Raw genomic sequence first — 18,476 nt, 5'->3', positions numbered from 1 at the left:
GCACCATAATCATACTCGAAAAGTATTTGATTTAGGGACTTGTATACTATTCTTTCGATTTGATATTCATTTTTTATCAATATATTTTTACAAGTTCGAAATACCTTTGGACCTGACCGGACAAAGGCTAGACACAAGCACTGATTGGTCTACTACAACTATCCATATAAGCAAAACAAAAAAGAACTCTCCAATAGGCAAAAACTAATCAACAAGTATTATTTTATAGTGCACTTAGAAGAAATTTATTTATTCCATTGCGAAAACCAAAACACCATATCATCTTTACGCCTTCCTTCACTCGTTTCTTCATAGTACTGCACAAACCAAATGTAATTCTTTTTTTATCATTTAAAATAAACAGAAACCACAAAATCAAAATATTTCTCTTAACAAAATGACAGAATATCTAAATCAAAGGAAAGATACCCCGATCATGTGTACCAATATAAACGAAAAGATTTTGTATGTCTTGTCGTTTTGGAACGCACACAAGAAAGTGTTCATGAAAGGGAGATATAAACGGGAAAAGAGTATATATTTTGAAAGCTACCTGAAATCAAATAAGAAAAAGAGAGGAGAAAGAGTGATATTTTTTTGAAGTTTGAAAGGTTCATTGGAGGACTTTCTTGGGGTCAAGCTGTCCACTGGAGTAACTTGAAGGAACCGCAGAGAGCTCGAGTCTTCCTTTCCATTCTTCACCCGGTTTTAATGTGATGGGTCTTTCCACAGCTGCAGCTTCAACACATAGCATATGCTTATAGTCTTCATCTCCCAAGTCTGATATCGTCTTTGACTTCTTATCCCATGGATTCCACACCACTGACCACACGAATATGAATGAATCAGTTTTGAATTCTAATTAGTAGAACGCAACTAAGATTCTGGTACAAATAAAGAGGGTTTTATGTTTTACCTGCATCAGCAAGCCCATCCTTGCGTACAACGAAGGTCCTCTTTTTCTCGTGGTCCAAAATAGCAATCTTTGTAGGAGTGCTTAGGTATATCTTGTCAATCTAGTTTTCAAACAAGTAACAAGTTCCTTTTTTAAAGTGATGATACTAAGACATATATTTCAGAAAGAAGGAGAGACTGGATATGTCAAACTTACTTCGGATTCAAAAGTAATAGCATCTCCTTGCTCCGTAAAACGTTCTCTGTTCTTTAAGTTGTCTAGATAATCCAGAGTCTCCAATCCTTCAACCCGTACTTCACTGAACACAAGGAAAATCCCATGCATATACCAAAATTAATATTCCAAAGCTTCCCAGGAAGATATATGTAGGAGTTTAATACAGTATAAACTCAATACTTCGAGAAAATGAAAGCAAAAGACAGTGGAGATCGAGGCATGTGAACACATGAATGCAATGAGAGTACCTGATGTCCGAGACAGAGAAATAGGTGTGGTAAGCAAATGTGAATGTAAACGGCTTTCCATCAGCGTTGGTGTTCCTGATACGAGATGTCAGTGTCAATTCTCCTTCAGATCCCAAGTCCACCCTCATCCTGAACTCAAAACTGAAATTGGATGCAACGAGACGGAAGTTAGTAAATGCGCACAAGATTCAATGTAGACATTTCAAGTTTAATACGTGCATACTGTTCTAAGAAAAGTATAACGAGAGCGAGTTCTGAAGAATCTTACTTGTGAGGCCATGTCTTCAGATCGTCTTCAGTTGGCCTCAGGATCAGGTCAACGAAAGCATTAGGAGAAGAATACGTTGGCAAAGGAGGTGGGCTAGCATCAACTTCCCAGATCCTGTTTCTAGCGAATCCATGTGATTCGAGTGTACCAAGGTTACTGAACTGCACGTACAAAAAAAGAAGAGAATTTCAGGAGCACATTCAATAGTAAAATGGAACAAACAAAGGAAGAAACACAAACACCCTACTTGTGGGAAGCATAGCGGAATCCCTCCACGGATTGGCTTTGGAGGCTTGAATATAGCCTGCACAACGCATAGCACATTGGTCTCAGATCTCTATCGCTTTACGCTCATACACTCACTAAACGAGGCCAAAAACAAAACAACGAGACTGCAAAATCAAATGTCCTCTATTCTTTCACATGCTTTATTTGGAAATTAAACTAAACATGAAAGTAAGAATTGATGTCATCAACCTCCTTGAAGCAATCATTCTAAGAAGATAAATACTCTTTTGCATCACAGGCAAACCAGAGAAGCATCTAATGGCAAATGTATAGCATTTCCAATATCAACTTCTTTAGGCATTATTCTTATTTTCTCCGCAGATTCAAGATAAAAGTGACAGTTAGTCTGTTTCTAAGGGAGTTTGAAGCTGTTTTCATGAACCATAATGTGATTTTTTAAAATCAGATGGAAGATGTGGATAATACCTTGCTGCTGAGGTAAAGCAACTCTTCACCATTCTCATTCTTCCAAGAAGTCACATGACCACCATACAAGTATACCTCCATTTTTTTTTTGTCAGAAACCAAATTAACATCATTGTGAAGGAATCATAATAATAACACAACAAACTGATGATCAATATAATCCACTCGGAATCAATCAATTCAACAGATCCATGGATTCATAGACTAGACTACTTTGTAGAGGACTGAGTAAATCCACAGATCTAGTTCAAATCACTAGAGATGAGATTCGCAATCGCAATCGCAATCGCAATCGGCGATCACAAAAGATGTAAAAAAATCTCAGATCAGTTAGAGAGATAGAGAGTGAAAAGGAGATAGATACCTCGGCGGAGCGGAAACGAGACTGGCGGAGGACGATTTTGTCGAGGCCATTGATACCTTTGGCGAGCTCAAAAGAAGGAGGACGCTCAGTCGCCATTGGTTTTTGTACCAGAATCAAAAACAAGATCTACTCTTAAGGATTTCTTCACTGATTTTTCCTTCACGCTAAAGAGAGTTAAAAAAGGTATCGCCAAAACTTTTCTTTGCCGTTTTTGTTCGAACCGTATCTCTCTCTTTCCTTATTATATGGCTCTGTTTAATATTTTGGTTTATAACATTTAAAACAAAAAATAATGAGAAAACCGGGTTTTTGATCCGGTTCAACGGTTTTCATGACCGATCACAAAGCTTTCTTCACATTCTCTCTCGAGAGAGAGTTGAGAGAGGTTTATGCAATTTTCGAATTCAATCGTTGATTATTCAAATCACAAAGCTTATCCGAGAGAGAATGAGTAGTGCGTGCGCCTTCTACATTTAGCTCAATTTGCTTCGAACAAGGATGCTGGTTCAAGGTCTTTTTTTTTTGTATTTGCAGTTTCCCAACAAATGTGTGTTTCACTTTCTTTCTTTTTTAACTTAAAATGAATTTTCAAGAGGAGGCCATCTTCTTCAATGAGTTTCAGAGTTTCTGCCAATAATATTGCTTTGAAAAGGATAATTCGTATTGGTCTTCTCGGTGCAAGTGGCTACACTGGTGCTGAGGTACATTCTCAACTTGTTAATTTCATTTTGAATCTTTGCTTTTTTTAGTGACCTCTTTGATTTTGAAGAGAATCACAGCTTTTAATAATGGATTCCAAGTACGCGAGGTAGAGTCAATGAGGGACTCTACTGTAAGATCCGGTATAAATTGTGTTGATTTTTCTAGCATCATCTTCTCTACGGTTATCGTTAAAAACTAAACCTCTACTGTTTGAGTAGATCCGCCGAATGCAATCGACTATATATGTGGAAATGGCTCCCGGAGTTAGAACACAAGACTTGTGCCAGCAGTTATAATCGTCTTATGAGATTGTGATATCGTTTTTACTCTTTGTGTTGTATGTATCAAAGCCAGATACTAGTTTTGTTTTACTTATATATTATGTAGGAAGAAGAGTTTGTCAAAGTTGTGGATGAAGGAGTTGTTCCTCGAACACACAATGTTAGAGGCTCAAACTATTGTTTTGTGAACGTGTTCCCTGATCGTATACCTGGACGAGCTATCATAATCTCAGTGGTATAACTATCATCTGCTATTTTTTTTTTTTGAACGGCTACCATCATCTGCTATAAAACGTATATATATAAAAGAAGAATGTACTTGATCATTTTGTTTTGTATGTTTGCAGATTGACAATCTTGTGAAAGGAGCTTCAAAGGATAATTCTAAGCACAATGTGGCTGTTTAGAGTGCTTTTATGATTTAATTTACACTCTTTATTCAATAAAGCACCAGAGGAAAGTCAAGTCAAGTCTAGGGAATGCAAAATCTACAGCCACACAGATCAGTGAGATAATAAACAGAAAGAATCCTATCATCTTAGAAGATTTGTATTATGTATGATATTAAAAATGTAAAAATTTGATTATTTGTAAGCAAGCTCAAAAGGTGAAGGAAAATAGATGGATGAAGCCCTCTATTTGAACTGCAAACGAAAAGGAATAAAGATTAACCAAAGATGAGAGTATGGCATAACCACTATACTAAACTGGTTCTCTTGATCCATCATTGCATAAGAATATGAGTTCTCAGTTGAACCGCCTCTTCTGATCTCTATCAATAGGTTCAAATTCCGAGAAAAGGATCAGCTTACGGATGATGATGAAGAAGAAGCCCGGGAGTTCTTGAGGGAAGTTTGTTCAGAATAATTGAACAGCCATTTTAAGCTTGTTTTGTTTCCACTTTGGCAGTTTATAAAACTCTTTCTTTGTCATTTCAAGTTTCTCATTGAACTCTGCTGCACTCATGTATGCCTGGAAACATAAGCTCTCTTCATTAGCACACAAACCACAATCTTATTAATAAATATGTTTTGAAGAATCTGACCTCTCTTCTAGCGAGGTCGATATCTGGAACAGGATCCTCTGAGTCCGTTTTGAGGCGTTCGTATGGGAAAGTAGGCAGGCTGCTGTCTTCTTCTGCTTCTGCTTCTTCTTTTGAATCTTCATGAATGTTGTTCATTGATTCTTCATCTGTCGTCTCTGATGTTGGCTTTGGTGCCTCTGCTTCGTTTGTAGCTTCATGCATCAAAAAGATCAAACAAGGGTAAGCTCAACATCTTCACCTTTTCTAACCATATCGATAGTTTTGGGGGTGTTTAACTGTGACTGCGCACCTTCAGATGAACTGGGGGTAGTTGGTGCTGCTTCTTGAGGAGTAGGCCTAAATTTCTCGAAAAGCGCTGTGCGGGCAGCAAAAGCTGCGGATTTGGGAGCGAGCTTTGTGAGGTCTGGTGCATGAGATTTCGGGTAAAGCTTCCGGACCAATGGGCTAACCATAGGTGGTGGAGTCGATTGGTTTCTTGTGCCTAATTTCTCAAAGTTTGCAGCAAGTGCGTTGAAAGCTGGAGATCGTCCCCTCACCCGAGCTCTGTCTGGACTAGAAGTCATACTTCTTGACCGCGGCTGCGATTTGTCTGGAACGCTGGACCGGCTACTATACGCTGGTACTCTTCTTTTAGGTTTCTGACAGCAAATAGACCACACAACATATAAGACAGAAGTCCAGATTGGTTTTTGCAGAAATGTAACCAAATGAGGTTAAAGTTTTTTTACATCTAGAAGCGGCTTTCCTTTGTTTGTCAGGACTGCAAGCTTTTTCTGGAAAGAGTTTCCATGCATCTGAAGGAAGTGTAGAGTTAGATTACAGGGAGCGAATATGGAGCAAGTGTAGAAAGAAATGTCACTTACTGCAGATTTAGAAGAGTCCCAGGTGAAGAACCGAGTAAAAAACGGAGGTTCGTTTCCTTCAGTTACAATGTATATCGGCGTCTCGCTTGCTAGATTCTCTAGAAGGAAATCGTGCTTAAGGAATTTCTGTTGAGGCAGAGGATTCATAAGAACAGATTTTGTAGTTTTTCTACATTAATATATAGTTGAATGAACATTAAGTACCTCTCCAATGGTTAAAACTTGTGGTTTCTTCTTGGGGTCAACTTGTTGACCGACCCAGACAAAGATCTCAGTGTGACAATCAAGAATGAAGATATCTTCAGTCATCAAATCATCTTGAGTGAAGCTGAAGATCTCTGTAACCTATATGCGGATAAAATGAAAGAAATAATAGCCTTGGTAAGTACCCGAGATGTGGGATCATAACATGAACATTGGCTTATCAAAATGAAAGCCATACGTTACCTTTAGATTTTCTGGTGAGATAGCAACATCCACAAGATGATCAAGGGAGAACAAAACCCACCAGAGAGTGCAGATGAGAGTTTATATCAGTGCTTGGATTTAGAGAAAAAAGAAAAGTGAAAGTCGTGGAATGTTTTTTACCGTTTGAGATTGTGCAAGAGAAGAGATGAGGATCACTCTCTCCATCCTTTTTGATCTTCTGGCTCGGATATTCTGATTTGCCTCCTAATAATTCCCAAAACTGTTCACACTCTGAACCTTCCTTTTGTGCCTTGGTGTGTTCATTTGGCTGCATAGAAAATAAAAAAAGACAAGAAGCAGAGGTTCAACCATGTTAGAGATCTGAGGAGGTAAGCTTCCAAACTGCAGAAACAAAGCTCAATATTACCTTGATCAGGTCCAACATTCTCTCCATAAGTTCTTTATCATCGGAGGAAGTTAGATTGCCACACCAAGTGAAAACAGTAGAGTCACCATGTAATATATAACAATGCGAAGAATTTAGCCCTGTGGAAACCTGTTGGAGCCGGATAATAGCTGAGTTATCTGTCTTAAAACTTATGAACAAAATTGCTTGATAATGGTTTTCAACACACGTACCGCTTCTATCTGTATTGCTTGCATGTTCTCTGGTCCGGAACCTTGAACCCTAAAGAGCGCTACACCTTTATCGTAAGTAATGTCAGGGACTTCATTGTCTGCTATGTACTTCTTGAAAGCATCACTTACACCACCCTGCGACAAAAATAAACGATTTTTGCAGAGATTGTTATACAAAATCACTTCAAAACAAACAAAACAAAAGCCTAGATATTACCTTAAATGTGATGAAGCTTTGCATGATCACGAAAAACTGAATCGGTTCTTTTCCCTCGTAAATGCGAGCCTGCACGGATTAAGACTAATAAACTCCTGTCCGATATGTACGTAGCCTTAGAATCTATAACGAAAAAACCAGGATGAAGCACCTGCGCCGGCATAAACTTCATGGATTCAACCATCTTACTTGCTATGGAAATAGCAGTTTCTCTGTCTTCCTATATATCATCATCATCACTGAGCACATATAAAGAGAAAGAAGCTTTATATATATGAGATGAGGTTTACCTCGACGCTTTGCTTTCCTAACCAAGTACCCACTAGATGTTCCTCCCTGTCTTCTCCTGGATATGAGTACTGGAATATGTAACAATCTCCGCTGTAGAACTTTGATTGCTCTGCTGCTTCAAGAGAGATCTTTTCCTCGCCATTCATTCGCCAGACCTGAAAAAAATCATAGTTAACAACAATCAAATGACTATGTTATGGTTATGTTCACTTATTTGAATACATCAACAAAGATATAGTGCTACCTGGAGATTTCCTGTGGCATCAATGTATGGTTTAGGTTCGTCTTTAGAAGAAGAAGAAGAAGTCTTGACCAGGCCTTGAACGTTAACTCCTTGCCGTTGCAAAAGAGCTATAGTGAAAGAACAAACAGAGATTAGTATCTCATAATCAGAGAGATTGCAACTTTAGCAATTTGATCAATATAGCTACTAGTCTACTACACCTGCAACTTTGCCTCGGCCCTGTTGGGGCTCAGCTACGGTACTTGTAGCTGGCCATGAATCAAACTTAGATCGGAACATCACCGTTTCAAACCCTTCCATCACACTGACCAGGTTCAATTTTGGACGTTCAGACGAACGAAAAAACTCCTGAAAAAGCCAAGAATGACAATATGACATATAGCAAAAGCTCATCAAAACAAGACTGTTCATTTGGTGCATGAGAAGAAATTTACTTCTGCAGCTTGACTTGCGCTCTTTCTTTGGTCGATTGAAGTACTTCTACCCTTCCAAACGAACAATTCGAGCCCACAGTCGAGAATGTAACATTTGTTAGTGTCCAGAAGGTCTTTCTGCAAAGACTCAACCTCTATGGGTTCTGTCTTTCCCTTCTCAACACTTGAAAGACGAAACATATCTCACGTCAGAACATACTAATCTGTTAGAGTAATCAATTACAAGGCAACTTGTGTTAAGATCAAAGGTATTCTACCTGAAAAGTTTGATCCCGTCAGATTCAGCGGTTTGGTCATCATTGGATGCTGGTTTCTTAGGAAGCGGAGCAAATCCACCAAACAAACCCCAAAACTCTCCAGCTTCAGCATCAGCCATCATCCTCCCATCCTCTACAAGAAAGGAACTCACATCAAAAACTTAATAAAGTTGGCAAAAAGCTTTTAGCCTCCATAGCTTCTGACAGTTCAGTTCACTTACCAACAGCTGCAATCTCGCACTTTCCATCATGGTACGTGTCTTTAATGTACTGAACAACCTCAAGAGCTTTGGCTCTTTCTTGAATACTCGATTTGGAACCACTGAACTGGAAAATTTTAGACTCTGTATCAAGAATGAAAACGTCGTCGTGGTTGAGAGTAGACCGAGCAAACGGCACCTGTAAATGAGAGCAAATTAAATCTCCAGGTTGAGTGAAAAGAAATCTACAGGACATTGTTAAATGACTTGCCTCCTTTACACGGACGACATGTTTGCCTTTGCAGATATACAGACGCGTCTGATGCTCCTCAGGCTTGACGTGGTTGAACCCGGAGGCGACGCCACCTTCCTGAGGTATAATGCAAGGCTTGAAGTAGGAAAGGAACTTCTCGGTCTCTTGACCCTGTACTTCTCGATACTGAACAGCACGCCCACCTAACGCTGAATCTAACTCAACTGTCATAACAGCAACAGAACCAGCTTCGTCCTGTTTTAATCAACACACCACCATTACTATTATCTGCTGAAGAGAACGAAAAAGAAGAATAAGAAGAATATGAAGAGAGTGTTTTACCTGACTGGAATCTTTACCAAGCCAGTAGTGAATATCGTGATGCAGGGAACCGCTTCTTGACGCTGTGGTCTGGCATTGAGACAGTTAGGTAAGAAGGTTTTAAAAACAATCAAAAGAAGTATATATATAATCAACCAGAGATGTATACACGAAAGATCACCGACCTTTAAGACAATATAGGAATCCCCGGTGAAAAATTTACCATGGGACTCTTTTGGAACAGCGACAGGTTTGAAGCTCTCGATGCGCCATATTTCAATCCCACTGTATATGCGCAACAACCATGAGATATAAAATATGCAGATAGTTTAATAGCAATTGTAAAATACAGAAAAACATTAAGAGTGAGAAAAGCATTACGATTTCTGGCCACATCCTTGGAGAGCCTGATCTAAATCTCTCATAGAAAACGTCATTCTGCTTCTTAGATTTCAAGAAACAAACTCAACCTGCAAAGATTGTTAACGACTATGAATAGGAACACGGAAGAAGTTGTAAATGCAGATTTACAGAAAGGAAAGAAAGAGGTGCTTCTCGATATATCAGTGCGTGTAACCGGCATATAATTTATAATCTACGCAATGCAGTTGAAAACAAAAAGGAGAAGTCTCTTGAATCGTGCAGAGGGTGTTTGATAGTTGGTACAATGTAGGTACTAGAATCGCTGTGACAACAACCATTGTAATCGAGACTCGAAAAAAACTTCTATTGATTCATGTTTTACTGAAACACCAAACATTCTCAACCATATCTACTCAACCATAACATGACAAAAGGTAGCATGATCGTTAGAAGAGCTGCAAAGATTCAGACAAAAGACACAATAACAGAGGATATTCAGGCAGCAAACAAGAAGAAAAAGAAGATTCAAATTAGAGATGAATATTCAGACAGATTCGTTAGAAAAAAAATGCATTAGTCTCGAGGCGATCGAATCCACATGCATAAAACCCAAAAGTAAGAAAAAAAAACGATCTGAACGATTATAAACTTCATGCATGAAGGTGATGCATAATGGTGGGATTATAGATAGAAAATAATTATTTCTGTATATTTACAACAACAAAGACAAAAATGAAAAAGCAGGAATTGCTACAAAGGAATACCTTTTTTTTACAGAGTTTTGTTAAAGAACAAGGTGCAATGCTGCTGCGTGCATCGTTGTAAAAAATTCTCCTTGATGCGAAGAAAAGAAAAATGTGATGATCCGAGAAAATAAGATGCGAACTTTGTGGTTGGACTTCCCGCTATTTCGGGTTTTAACACATCGAAAACAAATTAAAAAAAAAATAAAAAAAATGGAGAGAGTCACTTGGCAAAACATAATGATGAAATGGTTAAATCCAATATTAGCTATATCAATTAATTAGTAGATTAAGCTATTTTCGATTATTATGGATTTCAGTGACTGGCTAATAAAATATTAATCGTCTCTTCAATTAAAATTAAGTTTAAAACGCATAGGGAGGGTTATGAAAAACGAAAGCCTAAACAAGAATTAGAGAAATCAGAAAAGGTGAATGCATTTAACCTCTCGTGCGGATTCGTCACTTTCACTTGTCCCCTCGCCGCAAGGTCAGTTTCTCTCACTCTCTCTCTTTATTTTCACTTTCCTCTTCTTCTTCTTCTTCCCCACCGCGAATCCAAACAATTCTGGAAAATCGCCGATCGATTTCCCCCATGACCGTAGAGCCTTGAGCGGCGGGGTTTTATCAATTCACGGCGCAAATAGTAACAAACTGTTGAAATAAGGTGTTCCTGATCAGGTTAAGGCTCCGGTTCAATCAAGATAGAGAGATTGAAGACTTGGTTTGGGTAAACCATCTTACACGTGAGGAGCACGTGTGACTGCACTTAATCACGAGCTTATACGTTATATATATAAGTCTCGAGTTAATTCTATTATGTTGTAAGCTGAATGAGATAACAACATAGGTAGAGAAGAAAAGGATTAGGTGATTTAGAGAGAAGAGAGATAGAAAGTGCGAGAAGAGAAGTGTCGCCATTGTTGTATCTCAAGAGCTCAATTGAGCTAAGATCTCTAGTGCAGTTGCTGGATCTTTCCAGCTCCGGAGAGTTATAGCGGCTCTTCCTCATCGGAGGAGTGCGGTGAACTCCGGGTGACCAAATCACGGTGTCTCTGTTTTCTTTCTTTCTTTGCTTATTCAGTTCGCACAAACCGTTAGATCGAGGTAGAAGGAGTCAAGAGTCGAGCTAGATTCAACAGAAGTGGTATCAGAGCCAGGTTCGCAAGCTAGCGAACCTACTCGACGGTTATCCGTTCAAGATCGATCGAAGATGAAGGGAACTAAGTGCGAGATCGAGAGATTCGATGGTGATGGCGATTTCTCGCTATGGAAAAGAAGAATGTACGCTTACCTTAGTGTTTCGGGATTGAAAGATGTACTGGCAGATAAGGTGAAGCTTGAAGATGAAACCGAAGAGGAAGATCCTGAGAAGAAGAAGAAGATCGTCGAAGAAGAGAGCACCAGATCTGAACGGTGCGAGAAGGCGATGAATATAATCTTCTTGAATGTAGGAGATCACGTTCTGCGTAAGATTGAGAGGTGTACCACCGCGTTCGAGACTTGGGAGACGTTGGAGAAGCTGTACATGCCTAAGTCACTACCGAATCGAGTTCATGCGCAGCTGAAGTTATACAGCTTCAAGATGCAAGAAAGCAAGACCATCGATGACAATATTGATGAGTTCTTGAAGATCATAGGTGACTTGAGTAATCTAAGCATTGAGGTTCCTGAGGAGGTGCAAGCTATACTCTTGCTCAACTCGCTGCCTCCACGGTATGATCAACTTAAAGAGACGCTCAAATATGGTCGAGATGTCATAAAGGTTGACGAAGTAGCTAGCTCAGCTCGGTCTAAAGAGAAGGAGCTAAAGGATGTGTCGGGGTCTCGAAGCAGCTCAGAAGGGCACTTTGCGAGAGGAAGATCAGAAAGCAGAAATCATCAAAGCAGTTATGCAAGTAAGAAGAACTTCAGGTCCAGATCCAAGTCAACAGATAGAAAGAAAGTGTGCTGGATATGCGGTAAGGAAGGACACTACAAGAAACAATGCTACAAGTGGCTTGAGAAGAATAAACACAAGAATCAATCTGACAGAGGAGAGTCGTCAATGGTAAGGGATGATGCTCACGATCTGGTGGGGTTAATAGCGGCAGAGGTTAATATTACTCAGTCAACAGACGAGTCAGAAGAATGGATTCTCGACACAGGGTGCTCGTTTCACATGACGCCAAGAAGGGATCTGTTCATAGAAATGACTGAGGTCGCAGAAGGAAGAGTCAGGATGGCTAACAACTCCATTACCGAAGTAAAAGGAGTTGGTTCTATCAGATTTCAGAATCCAGACGGGACTACTTTTGTGCTTCATGACGTGAGGTATATGCCAGGAATAGGGAGGAATCTCATATCTCTCGGAACCTTGGAAAACAAAGGCTGCGAATTTAAAGGTTCCAATGGTATCATGAAGATTGTCAAGGGCTGTACCTTGATAATGAGAGGTTACAGAAAGGGGACAGACACATTGTACTTCCTAAAAGGAGTTGCGATAAGAGCTGAGAGCTGTGCGGGAGAATCACCTGAGAAGGATCAGACTCAACTGTGGCACAGTCGTATGGGCCACGTTGGGCAGAAAGGACTTGAAATGCTTGTAAAAAGAGGCTGCATTCCGAGTGATCAAGTCTCCGTGGTGAAGTTCTGTGAGGACTGTGTCTTAGGTAAGACACACAAGGTGAGCTTCGGACCAGCACAACATCTTACCAAGGAAAGACTAGACTACATCCACTCAGACCTATGGGGGTCTCCCAATGTTCCGCCGAGCTTAGGAAGATGCCAGTACTTCTTGTCGTTTACAGATGATTGGTCTAGAAAGGTATGGGTGTATTTTCTGAAGACGAAAGATGAAGCATTTCAGCGGTTTGTTGAGTGGAAGAAGATGGTAGAGGTACAAGTAGAGAGGAAAGTAAAGAAGCTACGTACGGACAACGGGTTAGAGTTCTGCAACCAAAGATTCGATCAATTTTGCAAAGAAGAAGGCATTGTAAGGCATCGTACGTGTTCGTACACACCCCAACAAAATGGGGTGGCAGAGAGGTTAAACAGGTCCATCCTGAACAAGGTCCGCAGCATGCTAAGTGAGAGTGGGCTAGAAGCTAAGTTCTGGGCCGAGGCAGTGTCAACAGCAGTGTATCTGTTGAACAGAACCCCCTCTTCAGTCATCGACTTCGAGATACCAGAGCAGAGGTGGACAACAGAGGCCCCAGACCTGACAGGACTCAGAAGATTCGGATGCATCGCATATATTCACACAGACGATGGAAAGCTCAATCCAAGGGCTAAGAAAGGGGTGTTCACCGGTTACCCAGAGGGCGTGAAAGGGTTTAGGGTCTGGCTGATGGATGAACAGAAATGTGTTATCAGTCGCAACGTCGTGTTCAGAGAAGATTTGATGTACAAGAACAACAAGAACAAGGATCACTCAGGTATAAATCCTATCACAACAAATTCTACTAAAAAAAATTTGAGTTATGATTTTGTAGGATCAGACACGAACAAGCATATGGAGGTCCAAGGTGGAGATGCACAAGACGTTCCTTGTACAATGACTCCAGGAACTCAAGCTCAGGAGGAAACTGAGGCAGAATCAGAATCTACAGCACAGAGTGATTATCAAGTTGCGAGGGACAGGACAAGAAGAGTTCTTAAGCCACCTGCAAAGCTTCAAGACTACCACGTTTATCCAGATGATGAAGATATATCTGGGTACGCGTATCTGATGACAGATGCGTCGAGTAATGAGGAACCAGGAAGTTTCAGAGAAGCTATGGAAAGTCCAGATGGTGACAAATGGTCAGAAGCATCAGATGAAGAGATGACTTCACTACAGAAAAATGGAACATGGGTTCTGGTTGATCGAAATAACAACCAAAGGCCTATTGGGTATAGATGGCTATTCAAGAAAAAGGAAGGTGCAACAAAGGAGGAAGGTCCAAGATTCAAGGCCAGACTAGTTGCGAAGGGGTATTCTCAAAAGGAAGGAATAGATTATCAGGAGATATTTTCTCCTGTGGTGAAGATGGTCTCGATACGGATCATCCTGTCTGCAGTAGTCCATTTTGACATGGAGCTGCAACAGATGGACGTGAAGACCGCGTTTCTCCATGGCTATTTGGATGAGACGATTTACATGGATCAACCTGAGGGTTATGAAGACAAGGATCATCCTGAGAAAGTTTGTTTGCTGAAGCGGTCACTGTATGGATTAAAGCAGTCTCCGCGTCAATGGAATCAACGGTTTGATCAGTTCATGTTGAGGTGTGGCTATGTTAGAAGCGAGTTTGACAGTTGTGTGTACTACAAAGAACTTCCGGAGGGTGAAGTTGTATATCTGCTGTTGTATGTTGATGATATTCTCATAGCTTCGAGAAGTCGTCAACATATAAAGGAGCTTAAAATTCTGCTAAATTCAGAATTTGAAATGAAGGATCTCGGGGAAGCTAAGAAGATTCTAGGGATGGAGATATCTCGAGATCGTGTCAAAGGAGTGTTGACAGTCTCACAAGAGGGATATATCTTTAAGGTTCTTGGTAATTTTGGAATGGAGCAGGCCAAGTCAGTTGGTACTCCAATGGGTACTCATTTTGCGTTGAGAGCAGCTACAGAGATTGAACTGAGAGATCAAGCAGAAGCTATGAAGAGGGTTCCTTATCAGAGTGCGGTTGGGAGTTTAATGTATGCAATGATTTGCACTCGTCCAGATATGGCCTTCGCAGTTGGACTTGTATGCAGATATATGAGTAAACCGATAAAGGATCATTGGCAAGCTGTTAAGTGGTTGCTCAGGTATTTGAAAGGCTCGGTTAAGACTAGATTAGTGTTCAGAAATGAAGGCGATTTTGTGGTTCGTGGCTATTGTGATGCTGACTATGCCGGTGATGCTGATAAGAGGAGGTCTACAACAGGAATGGTCTTCACGGTTGGTGGTAATCCAGTGAGCTGGAGGTCAAGTTTACAGAAGGTTGTGGCGCTGTCTTCTACAGAATCAGAGTACATTGCTCTTTCAGAGGCATCAAGGGAAGCGGTTTGGTTGAAAGGGTTTACAGACGAACTTGGGTTCAGTCAGGAAGCTGTGAAGATATACTGCGATTCTCAGAGTGCTATTGCACTTGCCAAGAATGCAGTATGTCACGAGCGTACCAAACACGTTCAGACGAAGTATCATTTTGTGAGGGAACTGATTACTGATGGATGGGTTCAGATAGTGAAGATCGCAACAGAGTACAATCCAGCAGACATTTTTACAAAAGTGTTGCCCGTTGGCAAGTTCAAAGGTGCATTGGACTTGCTGAGAGTCACTGAAGCTTGATACGTTGGAGGTCATAAGTTATAAGCCAGGCGGGGTTGCTTGGAGTTAAGGTATAGAAGTGTTAAGGGAGTTGATGTATTGGCACAAGTGGAAGTTTAAGGTGGAGCTGATAAGGAACAAGGTGGAGTGTTGAAATAAGGTGTTCCTGATCAGGTTAAGGCTCCGGTTCAATCAAGATAGAGAGATTGAAGACTTGGTTTGGGTAAACCATCTTACACGTGAGGAGCACGTGTGACTGCACTTAATCACGAGCTTATACGTTATATATATAAGTCTCGAGTTAATTCTATTATGTTGTAAGCTGAATGAGATAACAGCATAGGTAGAGAAGAAAAGGATTAGGTGATTTAGAGAGAAGAGAGATAGAAAGTGCGAGAAGAGAAGTGTCGCCATTGTTGTATCTCAAGAGCTCAATTGAGCTAAGATCTCTAGTGCAGTTGCTGGATCTTTCCAGCTCCGGAGAGTTATAGCGGCTCTTCCTCATCGGAGGAGTGCGGTGAACTCCGGGTGACCAAATCACGGTGTCTCTGTTTTCTTTCTTTCTTTGCTTATTCAGTTCGCACAAACCGTTAGATCGAGGTAGAAGGAGTCAAGAGTCGAGCTAGATTCAACACAAACAATGTTTTCCATTCCTTTGCCGCCTCACTCGATCTCGCTGCTACTTCCTCTCGAAGTCAGCATAGATTCTACCAGTTATTATGATCGAATATTTTCGAATTAATGTTGCTCCTCTCTTAATCTTTTCGGTTCATCTTCTATTATCAAACCCCAATATTCTTTTTTTTTTAATTGGCCGGTTAAACGAATTAAGTCATATGGGCCGAGACCAAAACCAAATGGGCCTATAACGAATTACAAGAAGCCCAATATTTACTCCTTTGGAATAACACGCCGGTTAAAGTTTGATCCGGTACCGGCAACACAAGACTCGATCTCGGAGCTGTGAGTTTGTGATTTTTTCTTAAACTAAGTAAGATTCCCATTGATATTACTCTTGATTCGTCGTTAGTTCTCGAGTCTAGAACGTCCCCCTCTTCGTCGAGCTGAGCTGGGTAGATTTCAGATTAGGGTTTTGGCTTCTTCTCGGTGAAGCATTTTTATGTTCTTGCAAATTGTCTTCTCCTCTGTTTTAAGATTTGGTAGGTGAAGTGGTCTCTCTCATCATCAAAACTGTGGGATTTGATTTGTTGCAGGAACAAATTTTACAGAAGCTATGGCACTTCGATCGATCAGCAGGAGGTTTGGGAGCAGAGTCTTGAGTTACCGTTCCTCCTCTCTTGCTTCCCTTCATTCTCACGCCACAAGTTTCGGTATCACTCTCATAAAAATCTATCCTTTTATCTCTTTTGTATTTCGGATTATGACTTTTACAATCTGAGTTTAACCTTCCATTTCAGGGTTTCAACAAGTGAAGGAAGAAGAGAAGAGCAAGTTGGTTGGTAACGTTTTCACCAACGTAGCTTCCAGTTACGATATCATGAATGATGTCATGAGCGGTGGCTTGCATAGGCTTTGGAAGGAAAGGTTAGACTCTCTCTGGTGATACTCTTTTATATTACAAGTGTTATAACTTGTTTTGTATTAAAAAAAACAATGCTTTTGGTGATTTCAGACTCGTTGGGAAGCTGAGTCCATTTGCAGGGATGAAGCATCTTGATGTTGCCGGTGGAACAGGTTAGTCTGTACAATTTTTTGTTTCATCACTCTTGGGAGTTCTATAGTTGAAAATGTTAGGGGTTGTTTTTAATGTGCAGGTGATGTTGCGTTTAGGATCTTTGACGCTGTTAACAGTGTTAAACGAAGAGCATTGCGGAAAGTTGATGAGGATTCACTTGAAGAAACTCAGATATACGTGTGTGATATTAATCCCAACATGTTAAACGTTGGGAAACAACGTGCTGCTGAGAGAGGTCAGACATCAGATGTTTGTTTGTGCATCAAGTCTTTAACCTTTTTGATTGCTTTCTATTTTGCTTTGTGTGTGTGTGTGTGTGAGCTCAGGCTTCCTTTACTGTTCTGAATAGGGTTAGGAGATAACAAGTCACTCGTATGGGTGGAAGGAGATGCAGAGGCCTTGAGTTTCGATGACAACTCAATGGATGGATACACTATTGCATTTGGGATAAGGAATGTCACACACATCGAAAAGGCTCTCGCGGAGGCCTACAGGTATATAAATATCTACACCTTCTTCGTTGTCTTGGTCTTGATTTTGGTGTGTTGTTTCCTGTTTCAGTGGTTATGCATAAATCTTATAAAAGTCTTTCGCTCTGTCAGGGTACTAAAACGGGGAGGAAGATTCTTGTGCCTTGAGCTCAGCCATGTAGACATTCCGGTCTTCAAAGATGTGTAAGTTTTGATGATTATACAATGCTGTGGAAGCACGTCCCTAAGTCTTTTTTTTTTATTGTTTGTTTCTCTGATAGACTCACTTTGTTTCATGTGTTGCAGATACGATTTGTATTCATTCAAGGTCATTCCAAACTTAGGGGAACTAATAGCCGGTGACCGGGAATCTTACCAATACTTGGTTGAGAGTGTTCGTCGGTTTCCCCCTCAGGTTCAAAATATTCAACTTTTTTTATTACCTGTCTTGTAGCGATTTTTTGCTTTGCGTGGTTTGGAAGATTTGGCTAAAATGATGTAGCCATAATGATGCTTTAACTAGTGGGTTTCTTGAAAACATTAGTAGTAACAACATGCCATGACCAAATATTTAGTTGAAAGGTTGTGCTAGGATCATGTAAGAAGATAGGCGTTACAGTTTTGATAGCTAATAAGGTTATATGAACACATCATATGTTGGTCGGGATATAAGACGTTTTAAGTTTAAAGCATGTTTGTAATGGCTAAAGATTCAATGAAACTGATTAATGCAGGAGAAATTTGCAACGATGATAGCAGACGCAGGATTTGAGAAGGTGGAGTACGAGAACCTTGTTGGTGGCGTTGTCGCCATTCACTCTGCCATAAAGCTCTGATCTTTCTCCTTTCTTTTTCCTTGTGCATTTTATCGGCTTCCCAAACTGTAAAAGTTCAAACTTGAAAAATAAAGCTCTGTCCAAGAGTGAATTTGCTTCTTAATTGTTAAATTGTTCAAATTATTATTTATCAAATTTCATTACAAATAAACACACGTAATTTGAAAACAATCTCAATATAAAATCATCACATGAAACTTCTGGCGTAA

General features: G+C 40.2%; 4 protein-coding genes across 16 annotated transcripts; 2 read left to right on the top strand and 2 right to left on the bottom strand.

The window, feature by feature from the left end:
* Positions 1-52: 52 nt before the first annotated feature.
* On the bottom strand, positions 53-2,984 carry LOC103845172 (putative glucose-6-phosphate 1-epimerase). Of its 2 annotated transcripts, XR_628474.3 has the most exons (9): positions 2,727-2,984; positions 2,363-2,437; positions 1,896-1,952; positions 1,649-1,809; positions 1,381-1,521; positions 1,112-1,214; positions 917-1,016; positions 554-822; positions 53-317 (listed from the first exon to the last, which is right to left on the bottom strand). XR_628474.3 is itself a non-coding variant. In XM_009122010.3 (8 exons), exons 1-8 carry the CDS (start codon positions 2,820-2,822, stop codon positions 614-616), a joined length of 942 nt encoding a protein of 313 aa, XP_009120258.1. In that variant the 5' UTR covers positions 2,823-2,984; the 3' UTR covers positions 332-613. The 2 variants fall into 2 exon arrangements, 1 of the variants encoding a protein (XP_009120258.1); XM_009122010.3 differs by lacking the exon at positions 53-317 and having other exon boundaries at positions 332-822.
* A 134-nt stretch (positions 2,985-3,118) lies between these two features.
* LOC103845170 (probable N-acetyl-gamma-glutamyl-phosphate reductase, chloroplastic) lies at positions 3,119-4,343 on the top strand. Of its 8 annotated transcripts, none has more exons than XR_004452922.1 (4): positions 3,119-3,237; positions 3,349-3,427; positions 3,506-3,944; positions 4,057-4,343. XR_004452922.1 is itself a non-coding variant. In XM_018655590.2 (3 exons), the coding sequence occupies exons 1-3, from the start codon at positions 3,338-3,340 to the stop codon at positions 4,114-4,116; spliced, it is 279 nt and encodes a 92-aa protein (XP_018511106.1). In that variant the 5' UTR covers positions 3,213-3,337; the 3' UTR covers positions 4,117-4,343. The 8 variants fall into 8 exon arrangements, 1 of the variants encoding a protein (XP_018511106.1); XR_001956785.2 differs by having other exon boundaries at positions 3,213-3,427; positions 3,506-3,568; positions 3,647-3,944; XR_001956784.2 differs by having other exon boundaries at positions 3,213-3,427; positions 3,496-3,568; positions 3,647-3,944.
* Positions 4,227-10,640, bottom strand: LOC103845171 (villin-5). 2 transcript variants are annotated; one of them, XM_033282753.1, is made up of 24 exons: positions 10,434-10,509; positions 10,009-10,078; positions 9,263-9,351; positions 9,067-9,166; positions 8,903-8,971; positions 8,579-8,815; positions 8,329-8,506; positions 8,108-8,240; positions 7,851-8,013; positions 7,617-7,764; positions 7,417-7,523; positions 7,172-7,327; positions 7,033-7,101; positions 6,882-6,950; positions 6,665-6,799; positions 6,453-6,581; positions 6,206-6,353; positions 6,065-6,075; positions 5,822-5,962; positions 5,618-5,743; positions 5,483-5,548; positions 5,044-5,392; positions 4,755-4,945; positions 4,227-4,681 (listed from the first exon to the last, which is right to left on the bottom strand). In XM_033282753.1, the coding sequence occupies exons 3-24, from the start codon at positions 9,316-9,318 to the stop codon at positions 4,568-4,570; spliced, it is 2,895 nt and encodes a 964-aa protein (XP_033138644.1). In that variant the 5' UTR covers positions 9,319-9,351; positions 10,009-10,078; positions 10,434-10,509; the 3' UTR covers positions 4,227-4,567. The 2 variants fall into 2 exon arrangements, with proteins under 2 accessions (XP_033138644.1, XP_009120257.1); XM_009122009.3 differs by lacking the exon at positions 10,009-10,078 and having other exon boundaries at positions 4,229-4,681; positions 10,434-10,640.
* Positions 10,067-18,395, top strand: LOC103845167 (2-methoxy-6-polyprenyl-1,4-benzoquinol methylase, mitochondrial). Of its 4 annotated transcripts, none has more exons than XM_018655588.2 (9): positions 10,067-10,477; positions 16,480-16,596; positions 16,684-16,810; positions 16,899-16,960; positions 17,041-17,196; positions 17,311-17,455; positions 17,564-17,635; positions 17,738-17,846; positions 18,166-18,395. In XM_018655588.2, the coding sequence occupies exons 1-9, from the start codon at positions 10,423-10,425 to the stop codon at positions 18,265-18,267; spliced, it is 945 nt and encodes a 314-aa protein (XP_018511104.2). In that variant the 5' UTR covers positions 10,067-10,422; the 3' UTR covers positions 18,268-18,395. The 4 variants fall into 4 exon arrangements, with proteins under 4 accessions (XP_018511104.2, XP_009120254.1, XP_018511105.1 ...); XM_009122006.3 differs by lacking the exon at positions 10,067-10,477 and adding an exon at positions 15,916-16,256; XM_018655589.2 differs by lacking the exon at positions 10,067-10,477 and adding an exon at positions 16,164-16,370 and having other exon boundaries at positions 16,477-16,596.
* The last annotated feature ends 81 nt before the right edge of the window (positions 18,396-18,476 follow it).

Source organism: Brassica rapa, chromosome A10, assembly GCF_000309985.2.
Source record: "Brassica rapa cultivar Chiifu-401-42 chromosome A10, CAAS_Brap_v3.01, whole genome shotgun sequence".
NCBI lineage: Eukaryota > Viridiplantae > Streptophyta > Magnoliopsida > Brassicales > Brassicaceae > Brassica > Brassica rapa.
The sequence above is the reverse complement of the archived record's forward strand: the minus strand, read 5'-3'. Positions and strand labels throughout refer to the sequence as shown.

Coding starts and splice junctions, on each gene's coding strand:
- LOC103845172 (XM_009122010.3), bottom strand. CDS start 2,822: ATGGCGACTGAGCGTCCTCCTTCTTTTGAGCTCGCCAAAGGTATCAAT. Junction 1,953..2,362: donor TGCTTTACCTCAGCAGCAAG/GTATTATCCACA, acceptor TGCGTTGTGCAG/GCTATATTCAAGCCTCCAAA. Junction 1,215..1,380: donor TTCTCTGTCTCGGACATCAG/GTACTCTCATTG, acceptor CCTTGTGTTCAG/TGAAGTACGGGTTGAAGGAT.
- LOC103845170 (XM_018655590.2), top strand. CDS start 3,338: ATGAGTTTCAGAGTTTCTGCCAATAATATTGCTTTGAAAAGGATAATT. Junction 3,428..3,815: donor GTGGCTACACTGGTGCTGAG/GTACATTCTCAA, acceptor TATATTATGTAG/GAAGAAGAGTTTGTCAAAGT. Junction 3,945..4,056: donor GAGCTATCATAATCTCAGTG/GTATAACTATCA, acceptor GTATGTTTGCAG/ATTGACAATCTTGTGAAAGG.
- LOC103845171 (XM_009122009.3), bottom strand. CDS start 9,318: ATGACGTTTTCTATGAGAGATTTAGATCAGGCTCTCCAAGGATGTGGC. Junction 7,765..7,850: donor GCGCAAGTCAAGCTGCAGAA/GTAAATTTCTTC, acceptor TGGCTTTTTCAG/GAGTTTTTTCGTTCGTCTGA. Junction 6,354..6,452: donor GAATGTTGGACCTGATCAAG/GTAATATTGAGC, acceptor TTTTCTATGCAG/CCAAATGAACACACCAAGGC.
- LOC103845167 (XM_018655588.2), top strand. CDS start 10,423: ATGCATTTAACCTCTCGTGCGGATTCGTCACTTTCACTTGTCCCCTCG. Junction 16,597..16,683: donor TTCTCACGCCACAAGTTTCG/GTATCACTCTCA, acceptor CTTCCATTTCAG/GGTTTCAACAAGTGAAGGAA. Junction 17,636..17,737: donor ATTCCGGTCTTCAAAGATGT/GTAAGTTTTGAT, acceptor CATGTGTTGCAG/ATACGATTTGTATTCATTCA.